The sequence below is a fragment of the Jaculus jaculus genome, chromosome 4 (genome assembly GCF_020740685.1).
Source record: "Jaculus jaculus isolate mJacJac1 chromosome 4, mJacJac1.mat.Y.cur, whole genome shotgun sequence".
NCBI classification, from domain to species: Eukaryota; Metazoa; Chordata; class Mammalia; order Rodentia; family Dipodidae; genus Jaculus; species Jaculus jaculus.
In genome coordinates, this window is record NC_059105.1 from 77,264,613 (window position 1) to 77,290,286 (window position 25,674).

The following is a 25,674-nucleotide window of genomic DNA, read 5'->3' on the forward strand; positions in this document are numbered from 1 at the left end:
CAGAGCAGTTTAAGCTTCCACACGCAGAGATCAATTGGCATGCAATCGGCACACGATTGCCATGTGATCAGAGAATGGCAGCAGCGGCAACAGGCAAGGGGCTATTTGGTGGGGGGGGGGTGAGCTACCAGCCCACCAGGGGATCTGCGATTCCCTGTTTTCCTCCCCTCTGTGCCCTCCCACTGACAAGAAGACCCAGAAAACCCTTAATGTCTTGCCTTTCTCTCCCTGGGATTTGCAGCACAGCTAGGTGGTCACCATCTTGGCTAGAAGTCCTTAAAAGCACTTTTTTAAAAAAAAATTTTGTATTTTTTTCTTTTTATTTATCTTTTTTTTTTATTTTCACAATTTTTATTAACATTTTCCATAATTATAAAAAATATCCCATGGTAATACCTCCCCCCCTGCACTTTCCCTTTTGTTAAAAGTACTTTTTAATATTTATTGCAAACAGAGAGAACAGAAAGACAGGCAGAAAAGGTGTTCTAGGGCCTCCAGCCTCAACTAAAAAATACCAGATACATGTGTCATCCAGTGCATCTGGCTTTCCATAGGTACTGGAAAATAAAACCCAAGTCATTAGAGTTTTCAGACAAGCCCAAACTTAACTGCTAAGCCATCTCTGTAGCCCAGTATCTTGATCTTTGACATTAGTAATTTGAGATTAGTCCATGTACATTAATCTCCAATATTATTTTAAATGTTTAAAAATTTAATTTACACAAAATTTATTTTGCCCATAAATAAGCATAAATAAATTATAAGGGTAAAATAATTAAGAAAAGTAATTAAAACTGCATTATCTGTAAGCAAATTAAGCATGAATGCATATTGCCACTTTTAAAAGTAAACCAACAACCATTGCCTGTGAGAGGTGCAATGAAAATAAAGCTGCATTCTTTTAAAGCATTCTAAAATAAAATCTTCCCATTTGGAAGTATTTTTGTCTTTCAATTTTCAATATATATGAATAAATGTGAAACAAATGACTTGTGTTTGACTGAGATAAGCCTTTAATGGTTAAACATTTCACCAAACTACAAAAGAATAGAAGGCAGACTGTAAACACTACCAACTAAAGATATAGTTTAAACATAGTTAGGAAATTCAGGATGAATGCATACATAAAAGACTGCCTTGCGAGAACTTTTAGTTAAAATAATTGAACTGGGTATTTGGCAAGTGGCAAAGTATATATTGAAAGCCAAGAATTCAATGCTTTACACCTAAATATACACAAACAAATAATAGTAACAACAATTATTGTTATGAAGTCTTTGACCAACATTCGATTACAATCTTTAAACTAAGCTAAGGAAAATGCTAATGGGAAAATATATCCCTTTATTATAGCTAATTGAAGAAATTACAATTCACTAGATTAAAATGCAAAGATGGCACCTCTAGATTTCAACGAGCTTGACATTCTTACCCATCTCAGCAATGGCTTGACTCAGCTCATGGTGCTCTACGGTGCCACTGCAGTCTTGGTCAACAGCCACAAAGTTCTGTTTCCAGGCATTAAGAGCTGCCCACAGCTCCCTGAATTCATTGAATCCCATTTTTCCTGTGAAATCTCGCTAACAGTTTCATTAACAAAAATAAGTTTTAGAAGCAGGGAGAATTCACCTGACTTAGAACTCCTTATCAATAAACTGAACTTAAGTATGTGTCTTAAGTGTTAACCTAGTCTAGCATATGAATATATTTTTGTTCAAATTTCAAACAGAATCTTATAAAAGTAGTGCTACTAGTTTATGGGCATTTATAATTAATGGTTGATTTAATATTCAGAAAGCAATAACTATATTCTCATATTTTCCATATTTACTCAAGGATACATCCAACATGGCAATCATAATTCTACAGGTTTCCAAACTGAAGGCTGTAAAATACATGTGATATTTCAATGTTAGACCCTTCTCAAGTATATCCATGTAAAATTAAGTTAATCATCACTTGTATAACAATTAAATTTTCCAACAATATTAAATTATCATAAGCAACAAATTTTTATTGAATGTTAAACATTCATGGTTAAAAAAAAGACAAAAATATCACTGTCTTCAAACTACTCATACTTACTTGGGGCAGTAAGGTAATTAAATAGCAATGACAATTAAAAAAAACTGGAAATTACTGTAGCAGATGTGTTGTTAGAGGTGTTTAAAGTACTTGGCTTTGCCTCAGGCCTATAGCAATAGAGGGTTTCAAACTTCCTATCATCAGTAACAAGGGGTTGATTTAAGTGGAAGTTTGACATTTAGTTAGAAATCATAAAACATCAAGAAGGTAAGATCGTGTGAGGGAGTGACCCATAAGGACAATGAAATTCAGAGCCTTCTTCAATACCACCCTAGAGTTCAGACCAACGAATATCACTAAGGCACTTTAAGAAGCAGAAAAAAAAAAAAAGTAAAACATTCCATTTTATGAAATTTAGTTTGCAGAGAATAGACTTAAAAGTGAGATCATACTGGAAGAAGTTAAATCATTTGGTGGCTTAATGCAATAGAGAAAGAAAGAAACAAGAAAACAATGAGTATCTGAACTTCAGCAACATTTGTCTTGGGGAAAAGAAGGAAGAAAAAAAGCAACACATGTTTTCTTAAAGTAATAGGTTATTAGAAACACTATTTTCATAGTTACAGTACTCAATGAGGCCACTAACACTTCAATGTTTTTAAATTTTATCATAAGTATATTCAGCTAGTTTATCTCAGCAAGAAGATATGTTAGTACAGTTCAGTCAAACTTCCAAGTCCTTATGTTCAGCTTGATATGAATGAGAGAATTAACAATTATTAAATTTATTTTATTTTGGGTTCTTATTTATATTTTGAAATTTTGTATGTGTGTGTGTAATGTGTGGGACAGCAAGTGTGTAAATATACATATAGAAGCCAGAGGTCAAAACTGGTGTCTTCCTCAACTGGTTTTCTCCCTATTATTTTTCAAGACAGAGTCTCTCACTGGAGCTGACAGTTGCCTATTCAGAATTCAACCATACTAACTGCAAGTCTTGAGAAATCTCTAGGGATCTGAACTCAGGTTTCCCTACTTGTGTAGCAAGCACTTTACCAACTGTGCCCTTATCTCAGCCTCATTTTGAAATATTTAAAAATAAAATTATATGAGCTAAATTCCAAAGTCACTGTAAAAGTTATAAAACAGGGGCTGGGGTGACTGCTCACTGGTTAAAGGCACTTGCATACAAAGACTGCCACCAGCACAAGTTCAGTTCGCCATTACTCACATAAAGCAAGATGCATAAAGTGGCATATGCATGTGGAGTTTATTTGTAGTGGCAAGAGGCCATGGCATGCCCATAATCTCTTTCTCCCTTTCATCTTTTCTCTCTCACATACAAATAAATCAATAAAAATATTTTGAAAGTTATAAAACACATTGCCAATTAAAATAGCTGCTTTTCTTGAAATGTTTCATATGAAGTCAATGCAAGGGATGTTGGTTATAGTATTTTCAGAGTGATAACTCAATGAGTAATCATGAGTCATATAGTCTGAGCATATTATTAGTTACTTGTATCATTGTTGTGACATAATACCAGACCAAAGTGAGTTAAGAAAGGGAAGGTCTGACTCACAGCTTGAGGAATCACATCTCTCATAGCAGGGAAAGCATGCAGCATAAGGCAGCCAGTCAGACTGAGTCTGCAATCAGGAAGTGGGGGAGGAATGCTACCAGTACTCATGTGTCTCCCTTTTCTCTTTCATTCAGTCTCAGTCCCAAGCCCATAGTTGGTGTCCCTCACATTCAGAGTAGGTCTTCCATCCTCAGTTAATCCCCTATGGTGCATCCTTATAGACACATCCAGAGATGTGTCTCTCAGGTGATCACAAATCCAGTCAAGTTGACAATGAAGATGAACCTTCACATTGTTGACATGATTTCATACAAACATGTCAAACATAAAATAGCCCCAACTTTACAAATAAAAAACTCAGAGATAGTTTCAAGTTCATAAAAATAATAGATGTGCGGCTGGAGAGATGGTTTAGTGGTTAAGCGCTTGCCTGTGAAGCCTAAGGACCTTGGTTCAAGGCTCAATTCCCCAGGACCCACGTAAGCCAGATACACAAGATGGTGCATGGATCTGGAGTTTCATTTGCAGTGGCTGGAGGCACACCCATTCTCTCTCTGTCTCTCTAGCTCTCTCTCTCCCTCATGCTCCCCGTCTATCTGTTGCTCTCAAAGAAACAAATAAAATAAAACAAAAAAGGAAAAAAATAATAATAATAATAGATGAGTCCAAGGACTGGCATCTGACATTCCTCCATACACAAAATATTGAGGGTTGAGAAAGTTACATGAGAAGCTTTTGAAGTGGCAGTCTATCTTTTTGCCAACTTAACTTGGCCCATATTCATGAAGTGGGAGAATTTAAATGGAATAAATGTCAACAACTAAATCAACAAATGAAAATCACATCTTAAATTTCAGAATAGGATTAGGCATAAACATATGTAATATGTTTGACAGAGTGGAGAGAGAGATTTTTTTCAAAGTTGAGCTATCACTTCCTCCAATATAACTTATTAGAAAGGGTGATAAACTGATTTTTGAAAGTTATAAATTCTTTTATTTTTCTGTTTTGGTTTTTCGAGGTAGGGCCTCACTCTAGCCTAGGCTGGCCGGGAATTCACTATGGAGTCGCAGGGTGGCCTAGAACTTACGACAATCCTACCTCTGCCTCTGAAGTGCTGAGATTAAAGGCATGTGCCATCATGCCCAGCAGAAAGTTATAAATTTTTAAAGAAAAGGAGGATGAGAGAGGAAACAACAGACAGAAGAAGATTCTGCAAGTAAGAAAGTCAAGGAATGTGAATTACTTAATGTTTACTCATAAGTAGAAAAACTGAGACACAACCTAGTTAGCTTGGAGAAGACTCCATATGTCTGAGAACAGGCAGTATCTCTGAACATGTGCCTGAATGTGGGGACAGAAACAGAGCTGTGTGAATATCTTCGTAGCACTTAAAAGCGTGATATTCTCCCTGACTCTATTAGTTAGACAGTGATCAAACCTACTTTAACCCCAGCAGAATCTGGAGTTTCATTCTCTGGAGCCGTATCAAGATGGTAGGATACTAGGCACAACTCAGAGTCTAGGACAGCAGTTAAAGCCCCAGTCCCCTTCTTGCCTCTGTCTAGCTGGAATACTCCCTTCTGCATGAAGAAATACCTTTAAAATTCTGTATGAAAATGATTTGAAGCCTAGAATTCCACACCCAAACAAACAACTCCCAATGTTCATAGCAAAATTAAAGCATTTTAAGATACATACGACCTCAAAAGGTTACCACCACCCATGCATTTTATTACTATGTAGCTACCTAATGCTATTATTCACTGAAAAGATAAACTAAACTTGAAAAAGAATAAAAAAACAAGAGATGGACTAAGGGAGAGGTAAGTCAAGAGACTGGGAAAGACAGCTGCATGGAACAGAGGCCCCAGAAAGGGCCAAGATGGTAAGAAAGACTGCTAACTGTTAATTTCAGGCAAAGAAAAAAGCTATGGAGAAAAAGGAAAAACCAAGCACACATTATGACAGGACACAACCATAAGCAGTGTAAAAATACTAAAAATAAGTTCTGATTACTGACTTCACATAAACTCTTATTGGAGGGTAGAAGGTTCTCCTGTGGACAGGCAGGAGGTTTTAAGGTGGAAAGAGAATTAAATTCACATCTTTCACTGCAGGAAATCAATCATTAAACTATGGACATATAATGCTATAACCATAATTTTTGAGTGAATTTCAATAACATTAGCTAAAAACAATGTGAATTACTCTTCTGTAAGTGGTCATTACTAATGTGTGTACAATGAGCTATTTTCATAACTAGTTCTGTAGAACCATTTGACTCATTATATTGCGTACAGAGAACTTAAGACTTTTTAGCATATTCTAAGTATGGGGCAAAAAGGGTTAGAAATGAATTTCCTATTCCAATTTCAACAAGAAGGCAAAAGGAAAACAAACAAGATCTCACGAGCGTAAGTTCCACTAATGCCAGACTGTGTTAAACACCTCTGAAGTTCCTCAGCATCCACTTCACCATCCTGTTAACAAAGAGCAGTAAGCAGAATCAGTGTGCTACAGAATAAAAACAAATTACAGTATTAACTGACTGCCCTAAAGCCACCAAGACAGTCAATTTTCAGAATATTACTATCAACGGCAAAATGCCAGAGATAATTATTCAAACAGCAAAAGCATCCTACACATCTTACCTCATGTAGTGAATCATTTTCCCTGCTTCCATAAAAAAAGTACACTCACCTTGTCTATTATGGTTTAAGGTAATGTCTTTGTGTATTTAAAATTCTTACAAATTTCCGGGCATGGTGACACACACCTTTAATCCCAGCACTCGGGAGGCAGGTTGGGAAAATCACCATGAGTTCAAGGCTATCCTGAGACTACATAGTGAGTTCCAGGTCAGCCTGGGCTATAGTGAGATCCTACCTCAAAAACCACCAAAAGTAAAACAAAATAATATACTTACAAATGCCCAAAATGTTTTCAGCAGAGTATCAAAAACTTTCCTATTTATGGTTATGGGAGTGGGGAGAATGGGCAGGGAAGGAAGAATCTTTCTAAAGGAAAAATTGTATATAAAAAGCTTTAACCAGGAAAGAAAATATCTCTCCCTTCCACATCATCTCCTCTAGCAAAATTTCAGAGTCCTCCTATTTCTCCTATTGTTTCTAACATTCTTGTGACTTTTGGGAAATAAAGGTTTTTAAACACAAGATGGACATAAGTGGAAACGAATTAGGTTATATTCTCATGATATACTATACCTAATTCTACTGTCTACACAAATCAATAGGTATTATGGTTTGACACTGGAATCATAAAGGCTCAGTCCCCAGATGGGAGCTCTATTTTTAAGACTGTGGAGCTCCTGGTTGGCACAAGTAGGTCACTAGGAATAGATATTCAAAGGTTCAACTCACTTTTCCTTACTGCCAGTCTCTCTACTACTGCTCTATGCCATGTAGACAACAACTGGACATGCTACCGCCACCACTGTCATCCCAGCTATGATGGACTGAACCTGTCTGAAACCCTGAGCCAGAATAACCCTTCCCTTCCTTACATAGATTCTGTCGGTATTCAGTCACAGCAGAGTGAAAAGTACTAATGTAACAGCCAAATAATTCACTTAGAAGCATCATAAACACTGGCATGCAACCATGAAGCAGGGCGAAACATCGAGTCAGATTAATAACATGTGCTTCATAAGAAACCGAAAAAGCAAATAAAAACCTTTTGTTGAACTGCTGAGAAGCATTCCAAGGTGTGACTCCTGAGAACAATTTCAGTGTCTATAACTTGAGCTAGAAAATACCAATGTAGTGTCTTCTCAGCAGACCATCTACATTCTCCTTTTACAGTCATGCACTCTTTGAAGACCTTTACTAAATTTTAAATTAAATAATTAGAAAAAATACTTTAAGAAAAATAAGCCACAGGGCTACAGAAATGGCTCAGCATTTAAGGCACTTGCCTGCAGAGCCTAACAACCCTACTTTGATTCCCCAGTGCCCACATGGAGCCAGATGCACAAAGTGGCACGTTTGGAGTCTGCTGGTAATAGCTGGAGACTCTAGGGTGCCCATTCTCCCTGTCTGTCTTTCTTCTATCCCTCTCTACTTGCCAATAAGTAAATAATTTTTTTAAAAAAATAAGCCAGGTCTTTAAAGGCAAAGACTCTGTTAGAAAAAGTTTTCTCAAATTACATGGACTTCAGGGGACTTTTGTCGCATTTTATTCAACCTACAACTACCTACCAGCTACTATGATGCCTGGAACAATTCCCAAGGATTAGTATGGTGGTTTGATTCAGGTGTCCCCCATAAACTTAGGTGTTCTGAATGGTAGGTTCCCAGCTGATAGAAATTTGGGAATTAATGCCTCCTGAAGGCAGTGTATTATTGGAGGCGGATTTATGGGTGTTATAGCCAGCTTCCCCTTGGCAGTGTTTGGCACATTCTCCCGTTGCTGTTGTCCATCTGATGTTGGTGAGGAGGTGATATCCACCCTCTGCTTGTTTTCCCTGCCATCATGGAGCTTCCCCTTGAGTCTGTCAGCCAAAATAAAGCCTTTGTCCCCACAAGCTGCTCTTGATCAGATGATTTCTACAACAGTAAAGTTGACATCAAGAGTGGTGTCAGTGCTGCTAGAAACCTGTCTGCAACAGTAAAGTTGGTACGAGAGGAGGGGGATTGCTACCAGACACCTGACTGTGTGGCTTTGGCCTTTAGAAGCTGATTTTCAAGAGGAATATGGAAGAACTTGAAACCTTGGGGTAAGAGATTCCTTGCAGTGCTGTAAGTACAGCTTGATGGACTATTCTCATCAGAATTGAAAGACATGAATTCAGGGAGTACTATGGACTGTGAGGCTTGGTTTATGAGGGTGACAAAGAGCTTTGCTTGGTCTGGACCAGAAGCAATTTGTGTGAGAACTTGCTATTATGCCTGTGTCCTGAGGATTTGTGGAGGGTTGCACTATGTAGAAATGGTCTGGTATGAGCACAAGGATATGGCACAGAAAAAAAATGAAATCTCTGGGCTGAAATTTCTGCCCATTCAGCTGCAATTGTAAGAGAGATTATAACCTTCGAGTCTGGGGCAACAGGAAGAATGCAGACTTGTTTGAGGGTCCCTGAATGCTGAAGGAGTGCCCTGTTCTTTAAAGCCTGCTTTATTCCCCTCTGGATTAACAAATTGACACCCTACCTTGTATTATGGAGTGTGAGAAATGCAGGAAACAGAGGGTCATTGAATTTGCAACACAGTCTTGTGTTTTGGAAATGGTCTTAGGCAATGTGAAGCAAGTTTGCTGGATGCCTACATGGAGACCCTGGAACCGTGACAATGGACCATGGATTGCAATGCAGACTCAGAAGATGCTTGAAACACAAGATGGTGGTTAAGGAGAGCTACTGGCCCCAGATGAATTCTCCAGGACTGTGAGTAGCCTAGCAGGAAGGGAAGAAATGGAACATCAGAGACTTGTTCCTGGTTATAGGACTTGGAGATTTGTCACTGACTAGAGTAGGTGGACTTGTTGCTACAGAGTTTGATGTTTGCCCTGTTTAAATTTTGTAATTGGTTGAATATTTCTTTGCTATGCCCAATGCCATCTTTTCAAGTGTGAGTATTTGTTCTTTGCATTATGGTTATTTTGAAGATTTTTTTAGTGTTATGGCTCAGTTAAAAGATCTCAGACTATGGGACTGTTTGAACATCATTAGTATTGATAAAAACTATGGGAACTTTTTTGGACTGCATGCATTGTGTTTTAAATCATGGATGGTTATCAGTTTATGGGGACCAGGTGCAGAACACGGTGGTTTGATTCAGGTATTGCCCATAAACTTAGGGATTCTGAATGCTAGGTTCCCAATTGATAAGAGCTTTGGGAATTAGCACCTCCTGAAGGCAGTGTGCTTTGGGGGGGGGGGGTTGTGCTGGTTTATGGGTGTTATAGCCAGTTTTCCCTTGCCAGTGTTTGGCACACTCTCCTGTTGCTATTGCCCATCTGATATTGGCAAGGAGGTGATGGCCAACCTCTGCTAATGCCATCATTTTCCCCTGCCATCGTGGAGATTCCCCTCAAGTCTGTAAGCCAAAATAAACCTTTTCTTTTCCCACAAGCTGATCTTGATCAGGTGTTTTTTGCCTGCAATGCAAACCTGACTGCAACAATTATATTTTAAGACCTCAAAAATTACGAACACGCGCCTAATATGTTATGAACAGAAATGAATAATGAAACATTCTGAAGTCTGACAGCCACCACCATCAATACCAGTGACAAGGAAAACAACCCCAGCAGGATGTGGCCAATTACTACACAGAAAATGGTAAATGACTTTTTAAAATAAACTATGGAAAATGACTTATTTTTATATTTTTAAATAGCTATTTATTTATAAGTAGAGAAAGAGAGAGAATGAGAATATGGGTGTGCCAAGATCTCCTACTACTGCAAATGATTTCCAGATGCATGTGTCACTTTGTGCATCTGGCTCCACATGGGTACTGAGGAATCAAACCCAGGCCATCAGGCTTTGCAAGCAATTGTCTGAACCATTGAGCCATCTCTCTAGCACAGGACTGACTTTTTGATATCATTCATATTTTCAATGTCATGTTGTATACTGGAGTTAAATAGGTACAGATTATTTTTCCCTCCAGTTTTTAAGTAGGACAATGCTATTCTACTTGAGTAAAATTAATGAGAATCACTGAGCTTCAATGATATTTTTGTCACTTATAAAAATAATGCAATGTACTGAAAACACAATGCCACAAATAATTCAATGAGCAGACAATACAAAATTAAAACTTTCAAAAAAAATTTGAGTATCTTCAAAAATCTTCACCAATCCAATTAAAATAAAATGAAATAAATTCTGTGTAGTCTGAAATTTTCTGTTCAAGCACCAGCTATTAAGTAACATTTCACACAGCCCCTACAGGTCAGGTTTTTTCCATTGTACACTTCTAGACATAGAAGAAAAACCTAGAAGGATGTGGAATTACCTTTTCAACAAAAACAACAACAACAAAAAGTTTATAGAGAATGTGAACTTGGAAAAAAAAAAAGTAAAAAGAGGAAGCCTAGAATAAAATACTCCAAATTTAAGTTGAAGAACATTTAAAAAAAATATATTTTTAGTAGCTTCTTTCTGAACAAAATAAAAATTAAGAAGCATGTCTCATGAAATAAACCAGAGCTTCCTGTGCCTATGACACTTCCACTTTCTGCTTATACAGCATGACGTACACTTTCCCACTCTGCATAGAAGTGGGTGAGCATCCTGTAATAGAAAGTTGCTTATTGCTTTGTCAGAGTTGAAAATGCTATAGAACCAAAAATTTTTCATTAAATTCCTTGAAATCAGCCTGGCATTGTGGTGCAGACCTTTAATCCCAGAATTTAGGAGGCAAAGATAAGAGGATCACTGTGAGTTCAAGGCCACCCTTAGACTCCATATTGAATTACAGGTCAGCCTGGGCCAGAGTAAGATCCTACCTCAAAAGACAAAAAAAAAAAAAAAAAAAATCTTCAAAATCCCTGATATTTTATTTACTTGTTTTGTTTTGCTTGGTGAGATGAAGATGGCCTCTTAATATGTTTCCCCAGCTGGTCTCAAGCTTCTGAGCACAAGTGACACTTCTTCCTTAGACTCCTGGGCAGCTGGAGCACAGCAGACACCACTGTGACCAGCTTATCTTTTACAGCCTCTGCACCTGATGGAACTTTTGATATTTGTAAGTGAAGTAAAACATTATTTTACCTAATTATGTCTTTAAAAATACACACTTAAATATGATAAGCTGGCTCATATTTTAATGTCTGACAAATGTAAAATCACACAGCAGTTTGAAGAGGGTTTGTATACTTACACAGCAATGATTTTTTTTAATTATTTTTATTTTTGAGAGAGAGAGAATGGGCAGGCCAGGATCTTCAGCCTGCTGTGAATGAACTCCAGACACATTCTCCCCCTTGTGGTGTATGTGCGATGTTGCATGCTTGTGCCACTGTGCATCTGGCTATGTGAGACTTGGAGATGTGAACATGAGTTCTTAGGCTTTGCAGGCAAGCACCTTAACCACTAAGCCATCTCTCCAGCACAAAGTGATTATTATTTTAAGAAGTGACATGAAACATGGGTGCAAGCACTGGTCAGATCCTCTTTTTACTTAAAATTCAAGAAAAAATGGCTATATTGTACATACTATGCTTTTTATGTTACATTATGGCTTTATTCATTCCCATTACTAGCTTTTAAGCCTCCTAAGCTTTGTGTCCAAGACAAAAATCTCATGTGCCTGACATAAATTTAATTAACAAGACAGCAGCAATCAAAGGTTACATCAAAAGTTTACATTAGGGAATCTTCCATGGCAACTAAGGTGAATAATAAGTGAGAAGAATGTTTATTTTCCTAAATGTACTTGGTCCTTAGTGCTTTATTGTATTATTTTCTATTTTTAAAGTTACAGCAAGCTAAAGTGCACACATTCTCTCTCTCTCTCTCTCTCTTTCTTTCTCTCTCTCTCTTTCTCTAAACTGGGTTTCTGTGTATTATGTAAAAGCAAAAACTATGAAGTAGAGTGAGAGGAGAGCTGCAAAAGAGTCAGAAATTTGCCTCTGATCATTGCCCATGTTGTTGGGATATGAGTATTTTATTCTTTAAATCCAAGAAGTGAGATGGGGCACCAGGTTCTTGGAAAGAACAAAACCAAACCAAAACAAGCAAAATGTACTAGACTAATGCCTAAGGATACCTCCACCCTATGCCAAGAGCCTGAAGACTAGCAAAAAAAGACTGGATAGGGCTGGAGAGAGATGGCTTAGCGGTTAAGCGCTTGCCTGTGAAGCCTAAGGACCCCGGTTCGAGGCTCGGTTCCCCAGGTCCCACGTTAGCCAGATGCACAAGGGGGCGCACGCGTCTGGAGTTCGTTTGCAGAGGCTGGAAGCCCTGGCGCGCCCATTCTCTCTCTCTCCCTCTATCTGTCTTTCTCTCTGTGTCTGTCGCTCTCAAATAAATAAATAAATAATTTAAAAAAAAAAAAAAGACTGGATATAAGTGCTCCTTGTGAAGTATCACTACTGGGCAGAAACCCTGGACTTTCTGAAACCTGCTGATTCTGGACAGAAGCCAGGTGAAGACATCACAAAACAGATAGAGAAGAGCAATACAGGGAGAGGAGTAAAAGACACAGGAGAGAAAGGAAAAAGGAAACATAAACTTCATTGGAAATAAATTCAAAAAACCACTTATGTCATCACACTTCATTCCCACTTTCAGCATTCCTTACTTGTCTTCCTCCCTGACTACATAGAGATGTAGTGAGAACCTTCACATTCCCAAGACCTAGTACAATATCTAGTACAAAGACTTGTGCTTATGACGTAGAATGATGGCAATGACAGCTGGCTCTCAGGTAAACTATCATTTCTCACAGTAGGCATGTTTACTACTTTAGAAGGTTGAAAATATTTTAACTTTTCACTCAAGGGTGGACTACACTTTAAACCTAAAACTTAACATAACATAAGAAAACCTATTCACATGCAGTTTTTTCAAAGTTTTTGGAGATGAAAAAGCCACCTAAATTTTACTAAAATTTACTTATCACTGTCAGCACTCATCCTTCTATTACATGACTATGCATTTTATGACAACAGTTATTGTAGGTGACTGAAAAATCAGTGCAATGTTTTCCTGAACTATATGAGTAAAACCTAAGCAATACTTTCTATAACTATAAACCTACTGTGGTGGTTTGAATCACATGTCCCCCATAGACTCATAAATGCTTGGTTCCCATCTGATGGCAGTTTGGGAGGTGGTGCCTTGCTGGAAGAGATGTGTTGTTGGGGACAGGTTTAGGTGTGTTAAGGTATCTCTCCATTGCCAGAGTTTTGGCTCACTCTTCTGCTGCTGTTCTCCATCTGCTATGACAGAGGTGATGTCCAGCCTCTGCTTGTGCCACTCTTTTATCACCATCATAAAACTTTTCCTGGAGTCTGTAAGCCAAAATAAAAACTTTCTTCCTATCAGCAACTTTTGGTTGGGTGTTTTGTCCCAGCAAGGACAAAGTAACTACAACACTTATAGTTAAGAGCTGGTACTCATGAAGAATCACAACTGACCCCCACCAAATAGTAGCAGTTTAAGTGATGGAGTACTGCATTTGCTAATGAAAGAGCTTTACGTACACAATTAATTTAAGAAGTAACATTAGCTCATCTGATACATATTAAGATTTTGAAATGATACCTCCAAGTCCTATTTAAGCTAATCTGATTCTACACATTTACCTACCATTCCAATTTCACAGAGGTGCTATGTAAAAAGTATTAGCAAACAGGGCTGGAAGGAAGGCTTAGTTGTTAAGGCACTTGCCTATGAAGCCTAAGGACCCATGTTCTCCTCTCCAGATCCCACATAAGCCAGATGCACAAAGTGACACAAGCACACAAAATTGCATGTGTCTAAAGTGGCACTCATGTCAAGTTCGGCTTCAGTGGCTGGAGGCCCTGGTGCACCAATTCTCTTTCATGCTCGCTCTCTCACTTGCTCATTCATTATCTCTCTCACTCCCTTTCTCTCTCTGTCTTACTCTCTCTCTCACTCTCTCTCTCTTGCTCTCTCATTAAAAAAAAAAAAAAAAGAGCAGTCTGTTGGGTTTGCCTCAAAAAAGTATTAGCAAACAATAGAAAATATTATTAAAGTGGCTGAAGTCAATCAGGGCTCCTGGTTTCACAAAGAAAATCTGGAACAGGGATGAACAGGGATGCACAGTACCTTAATGATGCCATCAATCTGTACATTTTTTCCATTCCCCATTCACAGGCTTAATCTCAAGGCTCTTGCTTCAATGCTACAGGTGGCTGTTATACCATGTCCTCTTTCCACAGGGAAGAATGAAAGAGCAAACAGAGGCAAGGCTGACGTGTGAAAAAGTCATCCCCCAAAATTATACTGGAGCTGAGAAAGTCCTATCACTTAGTACAAGCCCAGTGGTTAAATTTTTGGTCCACAGGCTGATGCAAATGAAAAGAGTCGGGACCTTTGGGGAGCCAAGCCTAGTGCAAGGTACTTGGTGACTGGATGCAAACACTCAAAAGTGATTATGTGAATCTGGCCTCATCTCTCTGCTTCAATTGTTTAATGCTTCAGAACATGTTCCTATCATGAAACAAGACATAACTCTGAATCTGCATTTTGGCAAGTGTCACAAAGGAAAGAAAATAATCCCAGGAATTTGATTCAAGTACTATTTGGAAAAGACTATCACCTTTCAATATTTTTTTTTCCTTTTATTTAATGGGTGTGCCAGGGCTTCCAGCCACTGCAAACCAACTCCATATGCATGAGCCACCTTGTGCACCTTGCTTATGTGGATCCTGGAGAATCTGCCTTTTCAGGCAAGCACCTTAACCACTAAGCCATCTCTCCAACCCATCTTTCAATAATTTTTGTCTCAGAAAAAAAAGTATCCTGTTTTTCCTCTGGAAACAGGCAGTGTTGCTTCCTCCAGGGCATAAACCAGGATTCCTCTGGATAAAGGTCTTGTGAAATACTATCAGATAAAATAAGAGGTTTTCTTCATAACTGTCAAAAGCCAGGGGGTGATAGGAGTTTCTGTACCCTACCTACAAGAACCACAGATGAAAATGTGTACACACATTTACATAATGTAAGTGCGATTATATATGCATATGTTCACATGTTCACATGTGTAGAAGTCAAAATTGTATTCTAGTTGTAAATATTTCCTCAACTCTTCCTTTAGGCCAAAGGTAAGTGATAACTGGCACAAATGAATACAAAAATGGATCAGTTGAATCATTTACTTCATCACTATGACAGAATGCTTGAGAGAAACATCATGACAGAGGACAGGTTTATTTCGGCCCATGGTTTACATGGACACAGTCCATTCGATCATGAACGGAAGGTATGGTCGGTAAAACAAGGCAGCCTGGGGTGTATTCTTGGTGGCATAAAGTTATAGTATGGCTTGTCACATCTCACTGGATCAGGTAGCAAAGAATTCCCACAGGCACAGAGCTGGGCTATAACGTTTAGGTCTCACCTCTGTGGCCCATGGCCATGCCACATGGTCAAAAGGTTCAACAACTTTCAAAGAGTCCTACCAGCTAGGGACCAAGATGTCAGTATCTGACCCTGTGGTAAATGCTTCACATTCAAGTCATAACTTGACTACTTTCGCTTGAAATTTTATAAGATAATACCTATAAATTATTTTTAAAAAGAATAAAGTATGCTATAATAAACAGCAGGTAAAATAAGAGTTAAAAAAAAAAAAAAGTCTTCACTTGGCCACAGTGAGCAACACTGTCAATAATTTACAAAGAGCTCACATTCCTGAAATGGCAGGCTCAGAGTGCTCCATTGGTCAAAATAAAGCCAGCCTTTTAAATAGTTGTTCAAATTTATTACATACTAATAACACGTTAATACCATACCACACCATTTTCTTTAGATTTTCACTATAAATAGAAAAGTCACAATATAATTATTTTGATCTTTTTATAAAACATGCCAATAATCTAAATCAACATTGCTAAATATGATATAATCTTATTTGGAAAAAATGTGTAATTTCTAAACTTGAATAAAGTCATGATGTTTTTAAGTGATTTGCTAACATGCCATTTGCCATAGTTGGGGTTGATCTGAAATAGAAAGGTATGTTTTGAAATGGGATTGATGTCCTAGTTAAAATACTGTTTGTTTGACTACCTACTGATATTTCTAAAAATCTCTCATGTTCCATAAAATTTTGAATAACTTTCCAAGCCTATAATACATGTATTTAGCTTTATATTTTCAGTCGTTCTAGGAGAGTGGGATGCCTCCCAATGTGAAATGTAATGAAGAATTAAATAAAGATAAAACTTTAATTCAAATGAAATAAGTGGCTGGAACAATGGCTCAGTGGTTAAGGTGCTTGCCTGCAAAGCCTAACAACCCAGGTTCAATTCCCCAGTACCCAAGTAAAGCCAGATGCACCAAGTAGAACATGCAACTGGAGTTTGTTTGTGGCAGCTAGAGACCCTGGTGTGTCCATGCTCCATTCTTCCCTCCCCGCCCCCTCCTCTCTCTCCCTCTCCCTCCCTCCCTCCCTCCCTCCCTCCCTACCTCCCTCTCTCTCTCTCTCTCTCATTGCAAACTAATTTAAAGTTTTTACAAAAGAAAGAAGATATACACATGTTAGTGTTCTTAAGCTTTTATGCAATATTTAAGCACTAATAAAACACCCTTTTTGAATAATTTCAGCAAGAGTTGTGTCATATTTTCCATTGAATTTTGGTGCAATGAAACACCAAAGGCTGGAAATTTTACAAAGAAAAAAAAGTGCGTTTTGGCTCACAGTTTTAGAATATAGAAAGACATTGGCTCAGCCTCTGGTGAAGGGCCCTTGCTGCTCTGTGCATGGCAGAAAACCAGAAAATACAAGTTGGCATGTGAGGAAGAGAGACACATGAGCAAGTCAGAAAGAGGGAAAATACCTGACTTGCTTTCAAACTGCCTACTGGAATCACATTGATTTTCATGAAGATGGAACCCCCTGTAACCATATTAGCTTTTAATGGCCCCCTATCTCTCAGTAACATTGGTAATTAAAATTTTCACATTGAGTTTTGGTGGAGAAAATCCACATAAAGCCACTGCAGGAAGCATGCCACGTAAGGAACCATCAGAATTCCCTCTTGAATGTGGTTTCTCTTTCAGATGAACAATATAACATATGTTGTGCTAACAGAGTTCTGAAAATGAAATGATTATGCTTACTCTCATCTTCGCACTCAAGAAGATATGTTAAACATGCATTTCCTAAACATTTAAAATAATAAACTAATAAAATCATTTGGCTTTTCTCAGAAATAAAAAAAAAAAAATTCTTAAACTCATACTGGGCAACAGTCTGAGCCCCTCACCTGTCCAGCAACAGCTGTGAAGTATGTCCACATGGAGGCATCAGCTGAGGAGCAGGTGTCTGAGTGCACCGGGTACACAGGGTAGCCCCCGGGGAGCATGTTTGGACCCACACCAGGCACGGGCTGTCCCATCTGCATTCCTGGTATCTGACCACCAAAACTTCCAAACTGTCAGAGTGAGAGAAGAATGCTAGTGAGAAAACGTCTATCTAGTAACGAGAGGGATTGAGGTAGCTTTGCTAGGCAGGTTAGTGTAAGTGGGTCCCTGAAAGTACGAAGCAGGAATGTCTTTGGACCAGTCCTAGCAGTCTCCACTTTGCCATAGATTAAAGCGTATTCTGACTTCTTATCTCTTCCTTACATCTGTTTTTCAACAAACAACCTAAGTCCCTCCTGAGAAGGAGGGTCCCCTTTCCTAGAATTTAAATCTAATCCTGATATTATGGTTGGTCAGGTTCAGTCTCCATACCTTGGCATCATGGCTAGCCTCTTCCTGAGCCAGCCTTTGGCCCAGACCAATCAAGCATCTCTCTGGCTCAACTGAGCTGGAAGGTAGGACCCACCACCATAAGGTTATAAATACATTCATCATGGGGGAACAAACTCCCTTGGCCAGCTCCTGAACTTTGAGGATCTAGTAAGCTTCCCTTGTCTTGGCCTGACTTGGCCAAGAAAAGGGAAACCAACCCCCTGATTCCCACATGGGCTCTCTATCCCCTCTTGCCCACTACATGGCAAGAGACCTCTGTACTTTATCTTTTTTTTAATCTCTAAATCTCTTTTCAAATTTCTTTTAGGCCCACATGGACTCTCAGACCATGTGGGTATATTCATATTCCTTCCCATGGTTTTCTACTTCCCTATAATAATTTAATAATTATCCTTCTCAGTTTTTTTTGCCCAATTCTTCGGTTAAAAGTAACCACAAATTTAGAGCTTGGGATTCAATGACTCGATTCTTGAAGCTCTAATAACTGGTTTCAGTAAATTTGTTTTAAAGGAAATATTTGGGCTGCAGAGATGGCTTAGCAGTTAAGCACTTGCCTGTGAAGCCTAAGGACCCTGGTTCAAGGCTCAATTACCCAGGACCCACGTTAGCCAGATGCATAAGGGGGCACACGCATCTGGAGTTTGTTTGCAGTGGCTGGAGGCCTTTGTGTGCCCATTCTCTCTCTATCTCTCTGCCTCTTTCTCTCTGTCTGTCGCTCTAAAATAAATAAAATAACAACAAAAAAATTTTAAAAATTAAAAAAAATAAAATAAAAGGAAAGATTTTTTTTTTTAAATCTAAGCATAACAACTTCTCACCAGAGCTTTTACTACCCATTATCAGATGCCCTACAGTAAAATGCAGTTCGTATGACATATTATCCACATTAACAGATGTGTAAATGATAAAAGTTTCTGACTTCTAAGTTTTTTGTTGTTGTTGTTGTTTTGGTTTTTCAAGGTAGTATCTCACTCTAGCTCAGGTTGACCTGGAACTCACTGTCGTCTCAGGGTGGCCTCGAACTCACGGTAATTCTCCTACCTCTGTCTCCTGAGTGCTGGAATTAAAGGCATGCACCACCATGCCCACCCTGACTTCTAAGTATTGTTTACAGAAGTATATGAATGCACCTTTAAAAACTGTTTACCATCATCACCAGCATAAACAAAAACATAAGAGAATTTCACCTGCAATAACTTAAGGATACCACAAGACACATTGTCAAGATGGTTAATGCAATGAGACTGTGTCCCAACTGTGGGAAATTATGAGGATGAAAGTGCTCTCCACACAGATTTATTTTTTAAAAAAAGCAAGTTGACAAGAATGAAATCCACAAAGCAGTAATTCTGATAACACTTCTCTTAAAAGCTAACAGGAAAAATAACAATAACACTAATGGCAGTGATAATAAACAGCTAATATGTATGCGGGAACTTTTTCTATTCCAGTACTATTGTAATTACTCTCCATAGTTTTGTTGATTTTCATAATTCTATGAGTCGTGAGAGTACTATGACCTTTCTGCATTTGAGGATCTGAAACATCATAGTATCTTGAATTGATCAAGGTCCAACAGCGATTGAGGAGTCCATGTCTTCAGCCAGTCTGACCTCAGAAGCTGTACACTCATTCATTTCTTTCTATGACTGTGGTGACTGCCTATTCCCCTTGGGCTTTGTTATATATATTTAATACTTTAGAAATGTCCTTTACTATGAATTTTGTAAGTTCAGAGGCAGAAGAGGCCTTAAAGCTATTCATTATTCAATTCTCAAAAAAAAAACCATCTTTACATACAACCTGGAAGGGAGCTGGTGACTGTCAGAGGACAAGTGAAGAGAATCACAAGAATGAAGGAGAAACACAGACTCAGAATGTAACACAAGGACCTACAAGCAGTGGTACAGCTGCTCTGGGGGGTGGGGGGGAAGGACGGGGCATTGGTAAGGGGAAAAGCCTGGAGGAGGGGCTGCAGTGCCAGCAAATGCATTCCAGAAGGCCATCACAACTAGGTTATGAAGCAAAGCAGTAAGAAAAAGGAAAGAGTAAACATTAAAACTGAGTTTAGGGCTGGAGAGATGGCTTAGCGGTTAAGTGCTTGCCTGTGAAGCCTAAGGACCCCGGTTCGAGGCTCGGTACACCAGGTCCCACGTTAGCCAGATGCACAAGGGGGCGCACGCATCTGGAGTTCGTTTGCATAGGCTGGAAGCCCTGGCGTGCCCATTCTCTCTCTCCCTCTATCTGTCTTTCTCTCTGTGTCTGTCACTCTCAAATAAATAAATAAATAAAATTATTAAAAAAAAAAAACTGAGGGCTGGAGAGATGGCTTAGCGGTTAAGCGCTTGCCTGTGAAGCCTAAGAACCCCGGTTCGAGGCTCAGTTCCTCAGGTCCCACGTTAGCCAGATGCACAAGGGGGCGCACGCGTCTGGAGTTCGTTTGCAGAGGCTGGAAGCCCTGGCGCACCCATTCTCTCTCTCTCCCTCTACCTGTCTTTCTCTCTGTGTCTGTCGCTCTCAAATAAATAAATAAATAATTAAAAAAAAAACTGAGTTTATTGAATTAAAACCTCAAAATGACTATCTCAAAAGAGCATAGGGCAGATGAATTACAGAAGTATAACTAAGGAGAGATATACGACCACAAATAGTATTTGAAATATATATATATATATATATATATATATATATATATGTATATGTATATGTGTATGTATGTATATGTATATATGATATAATATAAAAATATAACATGAACACTTTGTCAATAGATTTTATGTTTTTATTTTTATTTATTTTATTTTATTTTATTTTTTTGCTTTTTCAAGGTAGGGTCTCACTCTGGTCCAGGCTGACCTATAATTCACTATGGAGTCTCAGGGTGGCCTCGAAGTCTTGGATATCCTCCTACCTCTGCCTCCCGAGTGCTGAGATTAAAGGCGTGCGCCACCACGCTCAGCCCTCAGTAGATTTTATTAAATTTTAGATAAGATTATATCCTTTCTAATAACTATGCACAAGGATAATGTGATGTACCTTAACATTGAAGATTTTAAATTTTAGATAAGATTATATCCTGTCTAATAACTATGCACAAGGATAATGTGATGTACCTTAACACTGAAGATTTTAAATTTTAGATAAGATTATATCCTGTCTAATAACTATGCACAAGGATAATGTGATGTACCTTAACATTGAAGATTTTAAATTTTAGATAAGATTATATCCTGTCTAATAACTATGCACAAGGATAATTTGATGTACCTTGACATTGAAGATGTGGTGGCACACACCTTTTAATCTCAGCACTCGGGAAACAGAGGTAGGAGGATCTCCAAGACTTCGAGGCCACCCTGAGACTCCATAGTGAATTATAGGTCAGCCTGGGCCAGAGTGAGACCCTACCTCAGAAAGTCAAAAAGGAAAGAAAATTAAGCGTTTTACAATTATGTTTAAATCACCTTAAACTTCAGTAATAGGACTAAGGTTGAAGAGGTATAAGAATTAGGAAAACTGGCTGAAGAGATGGTCTAGCAGTTAAGTTGCTTGCGAGCAAAGCCAAAGGAACCAGGTTCAATTCCCAGGACCCACATAAGCCTGACACACAAGTTGGCACATACATGTGGAGTTCATTTATAGTCCCTGGATATCCTGATGCACCCATTCTTCCTCCTGCCCTCCCCCTCTCTCTCTGTCTCTTCCTCTCCCTCCCTCCCTCTCTCTCTTTTTTTTTTAAGTCACTTATTTTTTTTTTAATTTTTTAATTTATTTATTTGAGAGCAACAGACACAGAGAGAAAAACAGATAGAGGGAGAGAGAGAGAATGGGCACGCCAGGGCTTCCAGCCTCTGCAAACGAACTCCAGACGTGTGTGCCCCTTGTGCATCTGGCTAACGTGGCACCTGGGGAACCGAGCCTCGAACCAGGGTCCTTAGGCTTCACAGGCAAGCGCTTAACCGGTAAGCCATCTCTCCAGCCCCCCTCCCTCTCTCTTTCTGCCAGTTTTGCTTTCTCAAATAAATAAATAAAAATACAACATTTAAAAAAGAATTAGGAAAACCTCTAATCACCTTTTGCTCTCAGAGCATGTGGCAGTCATTGACACTGCATGGACATGGACGACAATCAAGGCATAGGGCACATTCAATAAATTATATAAAAAATCACATGTCAAAGGCTCAGTGGAGACCTTTCTTCCCCTTGGCTTCTCATAAACAAGAAAACTAAACACAAAAATTTGATGAAGAGGAAAAAAAGAAGTCAACCTAAACATAAAGATCTTAGTAGAAAGTGAATGGAGATTGTTATCAGAAGATCGCCTCTGGACCCTCTGCTGTGGCATCCTGCCTACCCAAAGGGGAGACACACATTCCTTGGGTTCCAAGCCAAAGTCAGGAAGAACAATTCTATGAAGATTTGAACTTACAAAGAACCCTCTCTCTACCTTTGCCTCACTAGCTTTTCCAAACCCAGTACCCTAAGAGCCTTTTTGATCAGATTAGAGATGGATACAGCAGCACTGGGTGTCCCTTGTTCCATCTAAGGCAGACTCTCCCTTGAATCTGTACTGGATGTGCTTCACTGCATCTGGAGCATGTGGTTGCAACAGCCCTATGCTGCCTCCAGGCTTAAGATTTCAGGAGGATGAGAGCAGACTATCCTGAGGAAGAATGTGGCCACCATGTTCTAAGAAGGCTGAAGAACCATGGAAAGGGGCCAACTGAGGGGAAAACCAGGGCTCTGGACAGTAAGGTTAATCCCTATAAACAGTTTCTATAAATTTACCTCTTGTTTGTCTTCCTAACTCATGATCACCAACAGCTATCTAGAAATGCACTAAGAAATCTCAGACACACTTTGATACCACTTTTATGTTTCTCAATCTTTTGCATTATCTTCAGTCCTCAATTTTCTTCCCAGGTATTTTCAAGCTATTTGTTTCCTTGTGTAATGGTTATGTTGGTTAAAACGGGTTCATATAATCTGCGATATTATATATCTCTGAGATATAAACTCAGAGAACCCAGCCTATAGCAATTATCTTAAGTCACAATAGACAAAATCAAAATGGGTTCAAGGCCAATCACACCTCATTCCTCAGCACATTTCTAGCACCATCAGTTGATGTGCTTTAAAGGTTTTGCTTCCTTGCCCCTAAGGGAAAGCATACATTTTATGATGATAAATCAAGTTTTTAGAAAACTTACAAGAATCAATGTCACTGAGCTGTATTACTTCTGCTGTTTAAGGTAAGCATACATATTATGAGATAAAAATGTTTTTAGAAAACTTAGAGAAGGGCTGGAGAGATTTCTCAATGGTAAAGGTGCTTACCTACAAAGCCTAAGGCCTGGGCTTGACTCCCCAGTAGCCAAGTAAAGCTTGATGCACAAAGTGGTGTTTGCATCTGGAGTCTGTTTGCAGTGACAAGAAGCCCTTGGTACACCCCTTCTTTCTCTGTATCTGCTTTTCTTTCCTTCTCTCTTTCTCTTCCTCCTTTTCTCCCTCCCTCCCTCTCCCTCTCCCCCTCCGCGCGCGCGCGCGCGCGCGCGCTCTCTCTCTCTCTCTCTCTCTCTCTCTCTCTCTCTCTCTCTTAAATAAAGTATGTATAAAAATTACAGAAAGCTTCCAAAAGGGAATCAGTGTCTCTCCCCTACACTACCTGAGCAGTTTAAGCCAACTTTTCTTTCCAGTTGCTAATAGCACCAAAGAGATCTCCACATGTTTAATCAAATGATAAAAAACCCTTACATGCTTTCTTTTGTCAGAATCCTTTGACAACCATTAGGGAAACCGATTACAAGTTCTTCAGTGAAGACATAACTCTCTCCACCACACTCTGCCATGTTCATAAACTCAGACCACACAAACAGTAGTAAGACTACTATACCTTACCTTTTTAATGTGTGCACGTGGGGGGGGGGGGGGAGGGAACCGGTGTGCCAGGGTCTCCAGCCATTGAAATCAAACTCCAGACACAGCACACCACCTTGTGAATGTGGTTTACCTAGGATCTGGGCAGTCAAACACGGATCCTTAGGCTTCACAGGCAAGCGCTTTAACTGCTAAGCCATCTCACCAGCCCAAGAGCACCCACCACATTTCTAACAAGAAGTTTCAATCAAATGAAATGATGTAGAAGGTGGTAGAAATGCAGATAAATGCGCCATGGATTTGCGTCGGCAACTAATCTTTCAAGCTATTTACCTTCCTTGGGCATCTGAAACTTTCCTACTAATTGTACAGGGCTAGGATAGCACCTATACTGGACAAGACACCAAACAGATTTCAGGTGAGTTTTTTAAGAAAATTAATGTTAGCAAGGCATCTATGTCCAAGTCAAGGGCCTGGAAATGCATTACCTTAAAAAGAAAATAACTACTATTAACTCACAGGAGGAGTAATTTGATTGCAGACTTTATATGCCAGTGCCAACTCCTATATTCAATTCAGCAAAGCAGTTTGGATTTTTGGGAAAAATCAACAGCAATATGCATAGCAAATAGATTATCTTCTGCCCACATTGCCATGGGTCACCGAGCCTTCCCACATGGTAACAGGGAGTTCTCTCAGCCCTCCCAGGAGCACTGATAAGTATACTAAATAAAGGCTTTGGCTTCCTTCACAAAAAGGACAAGCCAGAGGCCACAATCACAACTTGGAACTATCAGAAGTGAGAGTTTTACGCTTATAGTGCAGGTTATACGCTTTCATAAGAAAGTATAATTCTCTAAAGTTTAGTAAACAGAGCAAGTACATCTTAATTTATTCATGACTAGCTTTAAAAACAAGAACTGGTCAAAAAGTGTAGAACAAGAATCGCTGGCAAAACTGTTAGGTTGAGAGTAAATAACTTTTAAAAGAAACTAGAGCAAGAACAGGGTATTTTGTTCCTCCATCTAGAAACAATTTCTATTTAAAAAAAAAAAAAAAAAAGAGTAGAAACCAGATTCACGCCCGTGTTTCCATTCAGACTCTCGGTGGTGCTCTGGGAGCAGAACCGCGCTCGACCTGGGGCTCCAGGTTCAGGTCAGCCCCGCCCAGCGCCTAGCACAGTCCAGGAACCAGCCAGGGAAGAAAGCTCCGGGCCTAGGCCGCCCTGCAGGGCACTGCATCCCGTGAGGGACTCACCCCTCCTCCGTAGCCCGGGTAGGCCATGACCAGCCGATCAGCGTCACCCTTCCCCCCTCGAGGCAAAGTCCGCCAGTCCCGGAGATGCGAGCAGGTGCCCTGCAGGTGCAGCAGACGCTGAGCGGGGAGGCCGGGTGTGACCCTAGACTCTAGCCCGCCCCTTCCCTGAGCCCAGCCCAGCCCTCCTCCAAGCTGATTGGCTGAAGTGCTACCCTCAGCGCCCAGCGCCTCTCTGCTGCTATCTGATTGGCTCGCTCAACTTCTTACCCCAGAAAGCTTTTCCTGTGTCAGCCCCCACCCTGCCTGCAAAAGTCCTCTAAGCTATCAACTCCTATAGTTTGTTTGCACTGTAGAAATCCCAAATCGGCCTGTGGGTGACTTCTTTAACCTTTCTATCCCTGTACTCTTTGGAGCTGGACTTCTAGTTTTTGGCTTTCAGCATTTCAGTTACATTTACAATGAAGAAGGCACATCAGAACTTTGAAATCATGACTGCAGGTATGCCCCAAGGGAC

The 25,674-nt window shown here is 39.5% G+C and overlaps 1 protein-coding gene across 2 annotated transcripts in view; it reads right to left on the reverse strand.

Moving 5' to 3' along the window:
- The window catches only part of Gca (grancalcin), a 33,936-nt gene extending 8,616 nt beyond the window's left edge, over positions 1-25,320 (reverse strand). The window contains exons 1-5 of one of the 2 annotated variants that reach the window (XM_004651894.3): positions 25,161-25,320; positions 17,537-17,704; positions 6,021-6,090; positions 1,842-1,885; positions 1,433-1,580 (exon numbers count right to left, since the gene is read on the reverse strand). In XM_004651894.3, the coding sequence (XP_004651951.2) occupies positions 1,433-1,580; positions 1,842-1,885; positions 6,021-6,090; positions 17,537-17,704; positions 25,161-25,187 (457 nt within the window). In that variant the 5' untranslated portion in view covers positions 25,188-25,320. The remainder of the gene's footprint in view (positions 1-1,432; positions 1,581-1,841; positions 1,886-6,020; positions 6,091-17,536; positions 17,705-25,160) is intronic. The other variant, XM_045146696.1, reaches the window with a different exon arrangement.
- Positions 25,321-25,674: the final 354 nt, after the last annotated feature.